At 41.0% G+C, this 14,890-nt stretch overlaps 1 protein-coding gene across 3 annotated transcripts in view; it reads right to left on the reverse strand.

Annotated features, from left to right (window-relative positions):
• The window catches only part of Asah2 (N-acylsphingosine amidohydrolase 2), a 68,459-nt gene that overhangs the window by 18,123 nt on the left and 35,446 nt on the right, over positions 1-14,890 (reverse strand). For all 3 annotated transcript variants that reach the window (XM_050160640.1, XM_050160632.1, XM_050160625.1), the window contains 6 exons: positions 9,947-10,067; positions 7,597-7,722; positions 6,030-6,116; positions 3,798-3,902; positions 3,607-3,688; positions 1,482-1,597 (listed from right to left, as the gene is read on the reverse strand). In XM_050160640.1, the coding sequence (XP_050016597.1) occupies positions 1,482-1,597; positions 3,607-3,688; positions 3,798-3,902; positions 6,030-6,116; positions 7,597-7,722; positions 9,947-10,067 (637 nt within the window). The remainder of the gene's footprint in view (positions 1-1,481; positions 1,598-3,606; positions 3,689-3,797; positions 3,903-6,029; positions 6,117-7,596; positions 7,723-9,946; positions 10,068-14,890) is intronic.

Consider the following 14,890-nt stretch of genomic DNA (forward strand, 5'->3'; position numbering starts at 1 on the left):
CGACATTAGGTATCAATTAACCTTTCCATTGCCAACTGTCATACGAGTGTCTTAATTAACAATTTCACATGTTTGAAGCTAGATTTTGTCTTTCTCACCACATCCATAGGATTCGTTTCTAGCTATGCTGTAACATTAAATACATCATGTGCATGTTTATGTCCTGGCTGTAGCATGTGAATCTCAAATGTAAGCTCCCTTGGTAAGCTCAGGGTGCTAAAGCATTTGAAGGAGCTTTGGTGGGCTCCTCATTCTGTGCAGGGTAAATGCCGGCCTCCTCGATGGATAGAGAAAGCCATCTGTAATAGTTTATTGCAATCATTTCTGTTTTTACCCTGGCATTGTTTTAAGTTGAGAACTCCCAAGTCTGGCTTTATCTTCCAAGGTTCCTTCAAGTGAATCTATACTTTTCCATACTCTGACTAGTGGAAACTGTCTTTCCTTCCCTTCCTTCCCTCTTTCTCCTACCCTAACAATTTTAATAGGATACTGGAAGAGTCTACCTTATAAATACTTAACACTCCAACAATCATGCTTCTGTGAATAGTGGGATGAATTTTTAACACTGCAAATGTTAAAAAATTACATTCTGAAGTAGTGTTAAAAGAAAAATACTTTAGCTGGACAGTGGTAGTGTATGCCTTTAATCCTAGCACTTGGGAGACAAGAGGTAGGTGGATCTCTGAATTTTAACTCAGCCTGGACTGAGTTCTGGAGTAAGTTCCAGGACAGCCAGGGCTACACAAACAAATCCTGCCTTGAAAAGCAACCAAAAACTTACTTTAAATGCTGATGTTGTCAAATAAGCAGAAGGAATTGAGTTAGATCTGCAGCACTCACATAAAGACAGACATGGTGATATGGTGTGTGCTTAGAATCTTAGCACTGGGAGGTGGAGACAGGGGGATCCCTGGGGCTTGCTGGTCAACCAGTCTAGCCTAATTGGTGAGCCCCAGTTCCCAGTGAGGGTCCATGTCTCAATATATAAGGTACATAATGCAGAGGAAAAGCATCTGAAGTTACCACTGTCTCCACATACATCTACACACACACACACACACACACACACACACATGAAAGTACATCTATACACTCATAGAAAATAAATGTATATGTAAATAAAATTTTAATACTAAACATTTATGTGGGGGTCTGGCCGACCGAGAAGACTCTGCAAGTAAAGTGCTAGCCACACAGCTCTGAGTTTGATCCTCAGGACCCATGTGCAAAAAGAGATCTGCACAAAAGCATCCTCTGCCCTTTCTAAACAATCCCCCATATTTATTACATATGCATGAGATGGTAATAAATATGTAATCATAATAATAAATTATTTAAGGATATCTAAATAAGCTCTTTAATAAATGGTCAGTAGACATTGGCCATTTATTATCTGATCATTATTATATTGACCACTTATTATAGATCAGACACAACAAAGCATAATATTCTCACTCCATTATGACAAGCAAATGCCTCACCTCTCCAGTGTGAAGTAGGATTGGCTTGGGTTTATGGCATTCTATGATTTCTTCAGATGGTTTGCCCAAGAGCTGGTCCCGAATAGTGTCCCAAAATAGATCCCCTTCTGTTGTTCCTATTAGGATTGTTATGATTAATAAGATCCCTGTGCCAGCACTCTGTGGATGCTATGATTTAGATAGTATTACACACAACCATTTTAGACGTATCAAATATTTTGTTAAGGTCACTGCTCAATAGCTTCAACAATTTGAGCAATAAAAGGAGAAGTGTTTTCTGCATGTCAAAAAATAATAGCCCTTAATTAGATTGTCACTTTTATAAAAGATAATAGAATACATTTTGTGTGATGATCTCAATGTTCGGTTTATATTAACCTAACTAATTTATGTCATAAACAAAGACAGTTTTATAATCCACATATTTGTGAACTGCATCATCTTTTTCTCATTTTAAAAATTAACAAGGATGACTTCAACATGGAATAGAAGCTGTCTGGCATGAAGACTAAAACAGTAAAACTTTTGGAATTAGAGGGTAAGCCTTAATGATGATGCATGGTTCTTGGGTGTGATGGTAAGCCACTAGTCACAAAAAGGAAACTGATCTAGACATTTTTGTCTCAAAGAATATAATCATAAAATTGCAAAGACAACCTATCAAAGTAGGGAATTTTTTCAAATAATTTATCTGATGAGGGGTTTGTACACAAAAATATATTTTAGAAAACCTCATAACTCAATAGTTTCAACCGAAAACCCAAACTTAAAAAAGAATATATAAATAAATACTTTTCAAAAAATACAGATGACGGCCAATAATCACACAAAAAGACCTACGACATTATCAAGCAGATGCAAATCTAAAATAAACTAAGAGACCTCATTCCACATACATGCTGACTAGAATCAGCATGCTAGATAACAAGTATTGATGAAGATGTGGAACAACTGAATGGCTAGATTGAGGGCGCAGACATAAAACAACATAGCCATTCTGGAGCTTATATGATAGGGCTTCAGATGTTAAGACACAGTTAGCATATAACCAGCAAGCTCTCCTCTAGATACACACCCAAGAAGAAAACTGCAAACATAGACCCACCCAAGCCCTTGGACATATGTACTAAGGACCTCATTATTCATAATGTATTTTTAAAAAGTGGAGCAACCCCAAGAGCCATCAACTAAGAGAATGGCAAGTAACATCTGGTATATTGATACCATGAACTAATTCGGCCATAAAAAGAATGGTATGTTTCCACATCTATAGCTCCTTGTACCTTAAAAGCACAATGCTACATAAAAGATGCAATGAAAAACCCAGATATTGTGTGTTTCCATTCATATAAAATATCTAAAGTAGAAAACTATAAAGATGGGAGGCTTATATTGGTTGCTTATACAGTGGCAGTGATGTTACAGCTAACATATTCAGATTTTCTGCTGGAGTGAAGGAAATTCCAAAGTTGACTATGGGAAGAGCGTATGCCTGCCAACATATTAAAATCCATCAAATGTATTTTAACTGGCTGACTTATATGGCCTGTCAATTATTTCTCAGTAGATAACTGTTATTGTTGAGTTATAGGAGGTTTTCTAAAGTATATTTTCTGTACAATTCCCTTAAATTATTTAAAAACATTTTCTCTCATTCTCATGGTTGTTGGTTCTTTTTTTTTTTTCCACTTTCTTCATTATAGTCTTGGCACACTGCCATCACAAGGAAATCATGACTGCCTAAAGCAACGAATAACCTGGGGCCAGGGAGATGGTTCAGTGAGTGAAATCCTTGCTTCCAAAGGGTGAAGATGTGAGTTCAAATACATGCGCGCGCGCGCGCGCACACACACACACACACACTAAATGCATTACCAAGGTTCATCAATATACTGAAATGCCAAGAGAATTTGTTTCTGCTTCTATTTGCATTAACAGAGCTAAGGGGTAAAAGACACCTATCCCTGGGAGATCGAGACATCACAGCCAAACTCGGCCAGCCTGAAGCCTCCTGAATCAGACACGGGAGTCATAAACACACTGAACACAGTTAATTAAGCTTCATTAGGAAACAGAAGCCTGACGCCTCCGAACCTGGAAGCACGCATTCCATCCTCCCTCTCACCCTGTGTAATATTGAGGCCCGAAACTCCGTCAATTGTGCCTGCCGCAAAACTGTAGCCCAGGGCAGGTTTACATGTCTTCGCCTGAAACAGGGATCATAAAACAAAAACAAAGACACAGAAGGTCAGCAGTAAGTAACAATGGGCTGTGCTCTGCCCCTGTAAGAAGGTCAGGGCCCTCTGTCATACTCACTACGTGTGTGGCATTGATCTGCACGCTCACATCTGTCATGTTCACCCACTGATGAGCTGCAAACACTGGTCCAGTCACCTCCTGGGAGGCAGAATCGTGCAGCTCCTAGAAAACCCATATAAACTCACTGTCATGAGGGGGGAAAAATGGAGAGAAACGAACACTAACACAGGCACCTAGCACTTTCTGCACCAAGACACCTTCCTCTTACTCACTGCTTGAGAGCATCCTCAGCCCCTTTCCCACCCCCACAGTTCTCTCATCATTTCCAGGGCTTCCCAGAACCTGAAACCTCCAGGAATGTGGACCTGCATCAATTCATCCCAAATAAGAACTTAACATGAAGCAGATCATGACGTAAAAGCTCCAACCTCACACTCGCTGGAATGCCAGGCTGCCAGCAGGCAGACTTGGCATAAAGCATCCTCTTATGACCCCTCAGCTCTCCAAAGACAGGAGCCAGGTAGTGGCTCAAAGACACTGTGTCCCTCAAATATCAGCTAGTCTTTGGCATTCTTGTATTTTTTTTTTTAAAAAAATCCAGTGATATTTTCCCAAAAGTACAGGAAATGTAAGTTTAATACGTTTGGAGACAGTTGTGCTTATTCGTCTGTGTTGTACAATACAGGAAAATCCTACTTCAGCACAAGGACGCTGACCTGACACCTAGGCCACTTCCATAACAGCCACCAGTGGCCTTTTAAGATAAGCGACTGGAGTCCCAGCTGCAGCCCACCTCCCCTGATAAGCAGGGAAGTTGTGCCTCCCTGAAAAGGAGAGCCCAGAATCTCTCTGCTCTGATTCTTTCTGCTCTTAGGCCAAGGACAGAAACAAAATTTCGGGTACCAAAGTGTGTCACAGGCACACCCTAAAATGAATCTGTTAATTTAGAATAATCCACTGATAATACCACAGTAAATAAAAATGAAGTATAGCAATTAGCCTGCCTGTGGTTATAGATTTTATGTCTGATTATTTGAAAGGCACTTTGGTTCTTCTTAATTGCTTCTGAAATATTTTAGAGCTCAGAAGAAATTATCTATTTAAACACAAGTAGGCAATGTAGATGTGTACATACACGCGCGCACGCACACACACACACACACACACACACGTATGTGTAAGCCATGAAAACAAGGGCATTTAACACTATCATGGACATAGCAGTTAGAAGCCATTTCTCCTCATCAATTCCTTTCAGATACAACTCTGTAGAAGCAGATACAAAAATGGGGACAGAATAGAATACAAAATTTAGCACATCACTGGGGATATGGCTCTGTCCATAATGTGTCTGTCACACAAGCATGGAGGTCTCAGTTCCATTCCCAGTACCTGTGCAAAACTGGGTAGAGGAGGCACACTTCTAGAACCCCAGTAGCATAGAGAGGTATGCTTCTAGAACCCCAGTAGGGTAGAGAGGCACACTTCTAGAACCCAGTAGGGTGGAAAAGCAAGCTTCTAGAACCCAAGTACTATGGAGATAATGACAGGATTTCTAGGGCTTGTTGGCCAGTCTAGCCAATTAGTAAGTTCCAAGTTCTATGAGACATCTCCTCTTAAATAACAAGATAGAGAGCAATTCAGTAAGACTCCCAACCCCAACCTTGGGTCTCCACATACATGTATACACATGCACGCAAGTACATGCACCCCACATATAAAAGCACATACCTATACATACATCCATCACACACATGAAACAAAATTTTTAGGAGCAGGAGGAAGATGGAATCATTCATAGCAATCCCATTGAAAGCCAGATTCTCCCTTCAACACAAGGGGGAAAAGAGATGTGACCTTTGCCCTTTCAAAAAAGTATACAAATAAATGGGAATTCGTGGTGCCAGAGATGCTCAGCTCAGCTTTGTCGCTGAAGGCCCAGTTCAGAAGTGGTCAGGTGCCTTTAGCCAGGCAATGACTGGAGAGGTTTCTGAGAATCCTCATGAGGCCACATTAACCGAGCACTTTACAATCTATCTGTCAGCTCAGTAGGCTTTCTAACATCCTAAAATAGAATATTTTCCTGCCTGCTTGGTTTTAAGTGCACTAGGAAGTCTGACCAGATGAGACAGAGTCCTGCGTGGCTCCCAAGGGCAACCTCCCAAACCCATGTCTTTCAGACTTCCTGGCCAGGCTGAGCTCTTGCATACGGACTTCCTCATAAATGATGTCTGTGGGTTTTAAAGAGCAACACGAAACAAAGATGCAAAGCGCTGGGCTCGTGCCTACCTTGGCTCTCTGGTAGATGGCCCGTCCTATAATCTGTGCGCTGTCAAACATATCTTGCCCAGGTCCACTGGCCATGCACATGCTAGGCTGCAGCAAAATGAGACAATATGATTCATAGTGCGATGACGGATGGTTTTAACAACTGGAAAATTACAACTGAATCTAACCAACTATGTGTGCTAAGTCAATTCTAGCTTTTCTCTTGAAACATTTTCTCCATTTACAGGCTAGGGCAACCAGAATCGTGCATGCATTTGTAGCAGGGAGTGCTTTTAGAATGCATCCATTCCAGGCACTTCCTTCTAAAATTAGGAAACAGAGCTTTGGCTTGGTTGAGAAATTTGCTGGACATTACACTAGGAGCTAACTCTTAACTGGGACTGGAAGGTAGGTGTTACCCTCTGTTGCTACCTTCTTACTTGTTCTTGCTTGCCTGGGACTCTCGCTCTTACTGTCCTATAGGGAAACTCATTTGGATTACATTAGAACAGTTAGCAATCTTTGGAGGAAAATGAACAACTCCAGCTTTATATCCAGTTTCCAAGAGCAGAAAAGCCAAGATTGACCAAATACTTAAATACAATGAATGTCACAAAAACATATGGAAAGAAACTGCAGGTGAATAAATAATAAATAAGTGTGAGAAATAAAAAAGACTTAAAAATAATAAAAAATCATCTTAGTAAATATGACACCTTAAACATTTTAAAGATCTATATAGGAGGGACAACCTAAATAAGGCTGAAAGAGAATTGATACACTAAGGAATTTTTGTACTATTATGACAAATGTTTTAAGAATTAATATATTAGGGACTTTAAGATTCTTCATAGAGAAAAACATACTGCTTTTACCTATGCAAAAGAGATGAACTCATTACACTCATTTCTTACACATCTTTGCTTGCTCTAACACTATCCATAACAGCTCCCATCAACCACAGTGCCCATCAGCGGACAACTAGCATGCGTACACCGTAGAAGGCTTCTCAGCGACAAAAAGGGGTGGAATCCCTTCATTTGTGACAATGTGCATGGAACTGGAGATCTTCTGTTCAGTGAAATAACCCAGGCACACAAAATCAAACACCACGTACTCTCATTCACTTGTAAAAAGCTAGAAAGTTGATCGCATGCAAGAATGGTATGGAATAGGAGTCAACAGAGACCGGGAAAGGTGGAGAGGAAAGGGGTGGAGAGAACTCAGAAAAGGGCATCAGAACAATGCTAGACAGAATTTGTTCTGGGTTTCTGTAGCACAGTAGGGCAACAACTGTTGGCAATAATGCATGCTATATTCAAAATAACAAGAAAGGTGCAAAATGCCCAACATGTAAAAACGATTAATGTCTGAAGAGGTGGGTGTGCATATTATCCTAAGATCATTGTGTAGATTTGACTTCACAGTGCAAAACTCAGAAAACCCACTTAATATTTAGAGGACTTGGGTAAATGCTTCAGAGCACAGTGGAGACTGGAGACCAATGGGCCAGCGTGTACTTGAAAACAACACATTTGCATGTCATTGATGAATATTCAAACACGAAGTACATGCCCTTACTACCTACCCCGCCGACGGGACAGGTGCTTTTCTCATTGTCACAAGACTCTCCTGTATTGGTGCAATGTGGACCAAGGATGTTGGGGGACACATCTCCGAGATTTGATGAAGCAAAGCCTGCTACGAATGGTCCCTGCCAAAATAAATGCACATTACCTTTTATTTTGTTTCTTTAGTAATGACTTCCATTAAAGACACAAACACTCACTCCACTCAAAACTTCTGTATAAACACACGTGTGTGGAGAAGTGCAGAGGTCAAACCAGGTATCTTTCCTCAGAAGCTCTTCCTCATTCCGTTGTTTGTTTTGGAGGCACAGCCTCTCACAAACTGTCCCTCTGCTGACTAGGCAATGCTGCCTGGCCAGTGAACTCCAGGATCTGCCCACCATTGCCTCTTCTACACTGAGATTATAAGCATGCCCAAATTTTGGCTTGAATGCTAGGTACAGAAAGTATTTTACTAACTGAACTATCCCTCCAGCCCTCAAACATAATCATGAACAGACAAAAAAAGATAAACAATATTCTGAGAATTTTTATTTTATTTTCTGAACAAAATTTATTTTATATTTATTTTTATTTTATTTTCTAATTTTTTGTTTCCTGAAAAGGCTCATGTTTTGATCATATTGCTGAAAATAATCCAATTACCTACAAAGTTTTCAAAGCAGCCCTTCAAAGGCATACCTCCCTCTAATACACAATTTGACAAGAAACACAGACTACACCAAGTGACAAAACGTGGAGTCATCTATCTAGTGTCTGAGGCTTTACTTGAAACCCAGAAGTCTACATGCCCTTGACAGTCACCACCTAGAGTTGGCCCCCTGTGAGCTAGCTCCTCCTTTCTTCAACAAGATTAGAGACAGACCGGGCATCAATCTGGACCCACCTCATCCACCATCTTCAATGTTTGTTTATTTTTTAAACATCTTCAGTTTTTTTTTAAAGAAAGACATAAATCTATGGCCTTTTTAGGTATAAAGAGGAACCCTTTCCCCAGATTGCATGGTAGTACCCACTTGGAATCCTGACAATTGGGGGGCGGGGGGCGGCTAAGGATGGAAGATCACAAATTCAAGGTTAGCCTAGACTACATAGCAAGGCCTTTTCAAAAACAGGGGGAAAAGTGGGGGGAAGGGATGAGTGGGAGGAAGAAAGAAAGGGAGGGGGAAAGGGATGGGACCAGGGAGAAAAAAGGGGAAAATAAGGCAAAAGTCAATGCTAACTAAAAAAGAGAAAGAGAGTTTTGTCTAAAAAGAGGCTAAAAGATCAGTTTTTTAAATGAGGTTACTATCTATATAATAGAACCGTCATCGTCCACTATGGCCTTTGATTCTTATTATCTTTATTCATCTACATCTGGTGCTTGCATCCAATGGCCAAGCAGAGAAGTCTCTCCACCATTGTCTATCTGTAGACATTAGTTACCCATAGCTTAAGAGGTTCCTGTCGTAACTCAATTGGCTTGCTGGTTTCGTATCTCATTATTAGATGAGTTTCAGGGTCACAGGTGTCTAGGGTTTCTGCTGGTTTAGGTTTATTTTTAATGTGTTTGGGTATTTTGCCTGCATGTATGATCATGTACCATGTGCACGCCGGTGCCTGTGGAGGCCAGACGATGATGCTGGATCCCTGAGACTGGAGTAACACACAGCTGTGAGCTGCAATGTGGGTGCTGGGAATGGAGTCTGGTTCCTCTGGAAAATCAACAATGCTCTTAACTGATGAGGCACCTCCCCAGGTCCTTGGATTTTGTTGGATAAATAAGGTCCTTGGGAGGAATGTTTTCTCTAGAAAACCCCTGAATCATTAAAAAACCATTCATGGTTTTACACCATCAAGAAGGTGCACAATACTCTCCATCACCAAGGATGAACGTTAGCATCAGCGAAGTGAATTGTATTTCCAGCTTGTCCACACACTATTACAGGCTACAGAAATACAAATCTGATCTTTCTCATATAATTGGTTGTAAATTTACAAAGCCATCAAATAAGAGACATCTGCTACCAAGAACAAATGGTGCCTTGATTATTTGAAACATTTCTTTCCGCAATGGGAGAAAAATAGATAGACAGACAAGTAGATATCGCTTTGTGTGTTGGGGGAGGGGCAGGTAAAGCACTTCCCATATAGGCCAGAAGAGAGGTCAAATCTCCTGAAACTGGAGTCGTAGGTGGTTGTGAGGCTCCTGATATGGGTGCTAGGAATCAAGCCCTGTCCTCTGTAAGAGTAGCAAATACTCTTAAAAATGAGTCATTTAACCAGGCCAGTGAATTCTTCCTATCCATGAAAACACTTTACTCTTGACATTTGAATCAACGTGAAGATTTCAGGGACGTTGATTCTCACCTGTCCAGGTAGATATCCTCTGTTCTTCTCTTGCTCAAACAGGTAGGCTGCGTAGCCCATATTGTCGCTGTTCACAAGGTGGTTGCTATTGTTCATGCTGACGGGGTGGATGGCAAACCAGCTATAAAAGAGCAGAGAGTTCCAGTTAATTGAGAGAGCCCAAGGTGTGGGACAAAAGGTGACGTCTTCTCTCAAAGGTTTAAGTCTTTTCCAGCAAGTAAAAGCACTTTGTGAGACTGGCCCGCTACCTACTGCCCCAGTGAAGCGCATTAAAGTGTCTTAAATTCTAAGCAGCCTACATTCAGATTCTTTCACTGTTGGTCAGATAAAATTGCCAATAATATGCCCAAGAGTTCTGATCCTTCACATCAGAAAAATATAGGACTTCATTTTCATGAATGTTGCATCACGATTATCTTCATAAAAGCTTTAACAACTTCCGAGGGTGGTCAGTTACTAGAGAATAGTCCAAATGATTGGATAGACATGGACTTTGTCCTTCAGGGCAAACACAAAGATGATAACTATCCCAATTAACCCAACCTGACTCAGTAGACTCTTAGTGAGAGTTAGCAGCATGCCGCGCCTGGATTAAATGGAGGTTTCTCTTAGAATCTCACAGAAGACAGAGATGTGGACAAAACGCCCTTAATGTGATATGACAAATGATATAAAAAAGGCTTTTCAGACACAGATGACTAGCAATTAATTTGAAAGGAAACACAGAGTTAGAAACAGCAGAGGAAGTGCATGAAGGCCTAAGAGAAGATGTTATGCATAATTCAGCATGTCCTTCTGCATAGTAGTACCTCGTTTAAATAGACCCATGCACTTTACAAGCTGATTACACATCTGTTACTTTATTTCACAACGCTGGCAGGCCGTTCGCCTCCATCTACACAGGTGACACAGAGAAGCCAAATGATGGCCCATATGTCACAGAAGACTGGTGTCCTCTGACAGCTTGTCTGGAAGCCATCACACATCAGACCTTCGCACAGGGGATAGAAGCTGTTGCTGTGATTTGGCTGTGAAATTTCTCCCACCGAGTCTTGTGTCCAAAAGCTTCATCCCTAACTGGTGGCTGGTTCACCGACGTAGGATTGTAGGCACCTGGTTTGAAGTCGTTAACTTGTGCTTTGCCGTGAAATGAAGCCACAGCTGTCCCCTGTTAGCCACTCTGTGGCAATTTCCCTGACAAACTATGAGCAAACCACATCGTTCCCGAAGTTCTTTTCAGGCATGTTGTCAACGTGGTAGGGGAAGCTAGCTATGGGAAATGCCGGTGAAGTGCGGGAGTGGAAAAGCAGCTGAACCAAAATGCTCAAGCAAAGAGAAATGTTGGTTCATGGAGTCTCGGGTTAATTTAGGAGTTTTCAAACTCCTGAGGAGCCAATCCTATGCTGGGGGGAAAAGGTTTAAATATTTAGCTTGCATCAGTACTTAAGTGAAAACAGCACATAAAACGAAACATTTATTTAAAGACTCGGGTCGTTTTAGGATTTTGAGATCCACTTAAATCCTCCATTCTCATTGTGTAATAGTGGAAGCAGGGTTAGGGATGATGGCTTGAAGCTCGGTGTACGAGGCCAGCAGCATAAAGAGATTGCTTTGATTGGTGCAGTGCGGTGTGGTCTGGTGTGGATTACAAAGGACTGGGAGAGACTACAGGAGCTGAAAGCCTCCAACCAGCAGAAGCCCAATGGTGCTCTACGGGAGGAGGGCCAATGTGGCCAGCTCTTTCACCACATATACAAATCTCTCTCTCTCTCTCTCTCTCTCTCTCTCTCTCTCTCTCTCTCTCTCTCTGTGTGTGTGTGTCTATAAAATAGTATATAGTATGTATTATGTAGATATAATAATCGTTATATAGTAATTGACTTTACAATTCTTCAGGTAGTAAATAGTACAGAAACGGAATTGTCACATATTAAGCATAATAAACAATACACATAGTCAAAAATCCAGCCAGTGTATTGTTTTCGTATTCTGACTTAAAGAGATAGGAAATAGACTTCATTGGGCTGTCAATATGACTCAGTGGTAGAGCACTTATTTAGCATGCACACGGCCCTAAATTATACGCAAACACACATGCATGCACACAAATCAATTAAACAGACTCATACATTTCAAAACTTTATCCAATACAGACTGGTTATTAAACCCTTATAAGAAATTATTTTATTTTAATTTCAAGAATGAGATGTTAGAACTGGGCTGCTACCTTGCAGAGCTCCCCTTTTTCAGTTACTGACCTATGCCCTTCGGGTACAGTGTCTGTGAGCCTGAGCTGGACATCTCACCCGAAGTGACTTTATATCAAGGGACGCACCACATCCTGTACCCCACCCCTCCCCTACCTCCTGCCAGGGAATCTGAGAGACTAAGTACAGCTCTGGCTGTGAACCCAGGAGAGCTGTAGAAGGAGGCTCTTTCCTGTGGCACATGGGGCTGATTCGCCTCAGAGATGCTCCCATCCCAGGCCCTGGCCAATCCTCCAAGTCCGCCATGTTACTGCATCTCTGTCTATCCATGGCATCGATAAGCTTTCTAATACATTCCTTGTTCCCTTGGCATCTCTTTCAGTCTCTCCTGAACCCTCACTACATCCAGAGACCTAACCATAGTGAGCTTTAGTTACCTATTTTTCTAAAAATAAGGTCTTTGCTGAATAGAGATGTACACTGAAATATTTATGAATGGAACATAAGCTTCCTGCTGTTGGCTTAAAAATACTCTAAAGTAGAACAAACAAAAATGAGAGTGGAAGAATGGAACAGAATGCCAGGATGTTAGCATTTATATCAAAACTGATTGTCACTGCATGGAGATTGTCCTACGAGTAACCCTAATTAACTCTAAACTTTTCCAGTGTAGCTTTTTTCCTTTCGTTATATGATAATAACAAGATCCTTCTGCCTAAGGTTCCAAAATTAATTCCAAAAATTACTAAGTACAGTAAGTTTCTGGAGAAATCATCAGTCTGTAAAAATAATTCTGTCCCTAAGGTGTCTACTAGAAACTGTGCAAGGGTGTGGACACGGAAGACAGCCTAAGCTCACCCTCCAGAAGCCACCTTCCAGAGTCTATATCTGAAAAAACCCTACCTTGGTCTCTCCCTTCGACTCCCTTTTTATCCCTCCCCTCTTTCTCCCTCTATCTGTCGCTTGATTTCCATCTGCCTCTTAAAACATGAAATAAATTCAAATAAACTATTTCACTATTAGATATATTTTGCTGTTTTAATATTTCATTTATTGGGTTTGGAAAAAAAACACTGCTGATGTTCACAGTAGGCTCATGGTTTCTCAACCATGATCTATTGACAAGGAGGTGCGCCGGATTCAACCACTACACGATAGGGAAAAAAAAGGCACACAACAATTCTCTCAACATTGACTGTTATTTCCATGTTATAGGCAAAGGACTTCAAATACATCTTTAGTCAGATTATTTTTCAGGAGTAATGATCATTCTCCTTTTAAAATAATTAAACTAAGCCTCTGAGTGACAGCAGCGTGACCAAGTTCACAGTCACGCATTGTGGAACCCTGGCTCTTCCCCTCTATTCATTCACTTGCTCATCGATACAAAACAGGGCATCATCTCGCCTTGAGAAAGCATGTAATGTATTAATTTGGCTTCAAGGTAAAGAACTCATGAGAGAAGAAGTAGAGGAAATAGTGACTGCAAAGGCTACAGATGGGAAGAGATGTGTTCAGAGAATGGATAGATGGCCAGGGGCCTGAGCAGAAGCAGCTGAGCGAAGAGGAACAAGCCACTGGACAAGGCATCCCGCTGATGTCAAGTCATTGGAGCATGAAATGTAACTGCTACTGTGCTGATTCCCACGGAACACATGTTTTGGCGTGTTTCCATACTAAAGAAGTCATAATTACACACACTAATGTCTGTGGGGAAATCAAATGCTGAGAATTTCTCCTGATTAGACGACAAACTTAATCTATTTATTTCATCTACTTTACAACTTAGAAAAATCAATTGCTCACTATGCAATAACTACTCAAGATGTCACTTGAACTAGCGAAAAAGGGAAGACATCTTCCTGCTCTTCCCTTTGAAAGGTATGCTATGAAAATGTTGGGCACATCCCAATGTCTAAGGAACTATGATAGTGGTGAATATTGATAAATGCATAAAGTCACAGTCACATTCATTTTAAAAGATTATGGCTCCAATTCATTTTTTCTGTTTGAAGTAATATTCCTCAAAGCAAATTTACAAAGAGTGGAGGAAAGACTTAGTTTCTCAGAAGGAGTTCAGATGAAGACCTAAAAGGACAAACATGCCCCTGATGACACTTTATGCAAAAGGGTGATGTCATACCTCGCTGTAATCAAGGACCCAGAACTCTATTTTACATCAGTGCAAAACAATCAAGAAAGTAAAGCCAAATCCGAGACCATTTACACTACAAAGGTTACTACAAAGTCAACAGAATGTATAGATAAATAGGCAGCACAATAAGATTGACAAGTATACTGAAGGTTTTCTGCTGTATAAATAAGACATTGGAGGAGGAAGATTCCTAGGGCCAAGGATTGAATACAAAATGTGTTTTTTTGCTTTGAAAAAATCCTTAACTCTTCAAAAACAAAGAGCAAGCCTACCACTGGTTCCATGCACAGCTCTCAGCCTAATAAAGAAGCATAATATGAACTGTACCCTATGTAGGAGGTACAGGAATGTGGCCACTGGGAACATAACCCAGTGGCTGCTCAGTTCACTGAGCCAGGTACTTCAGTCATTCTAGAGTCAAAGGCTGGCTTGGTGATACACCTTCCAAGGGCCCCTGTGCTAGCTGTAGCCCCCACCCAGCTTAAATGTCCACAGATAAGGAAATAGAACAGTGTTAGTACATTCAAAGGTGGTGCTCACAGAGTCTAGTGGGGACACAGGAACTCTTTGGGTGAACAATAC

The sequence above is a fragment of the Alexandromys fortis genome, unplaced genomic scaffold (assembly GCF_014885135.2).
Source record: "Alexandromys fortis isolate MF-2015 unplaced genomic scaffold, M_Fortis_MF-2015_v1.1 scaffold_10, whole genome shotgun sequence".
In the NCBI taxonomy this organism is placed as follows: Eukaryota; Metazoa; Chordata; class Mammalia; order Rodentia; family Cricetidae; genus Alexandromys; species Alexandromys fortis.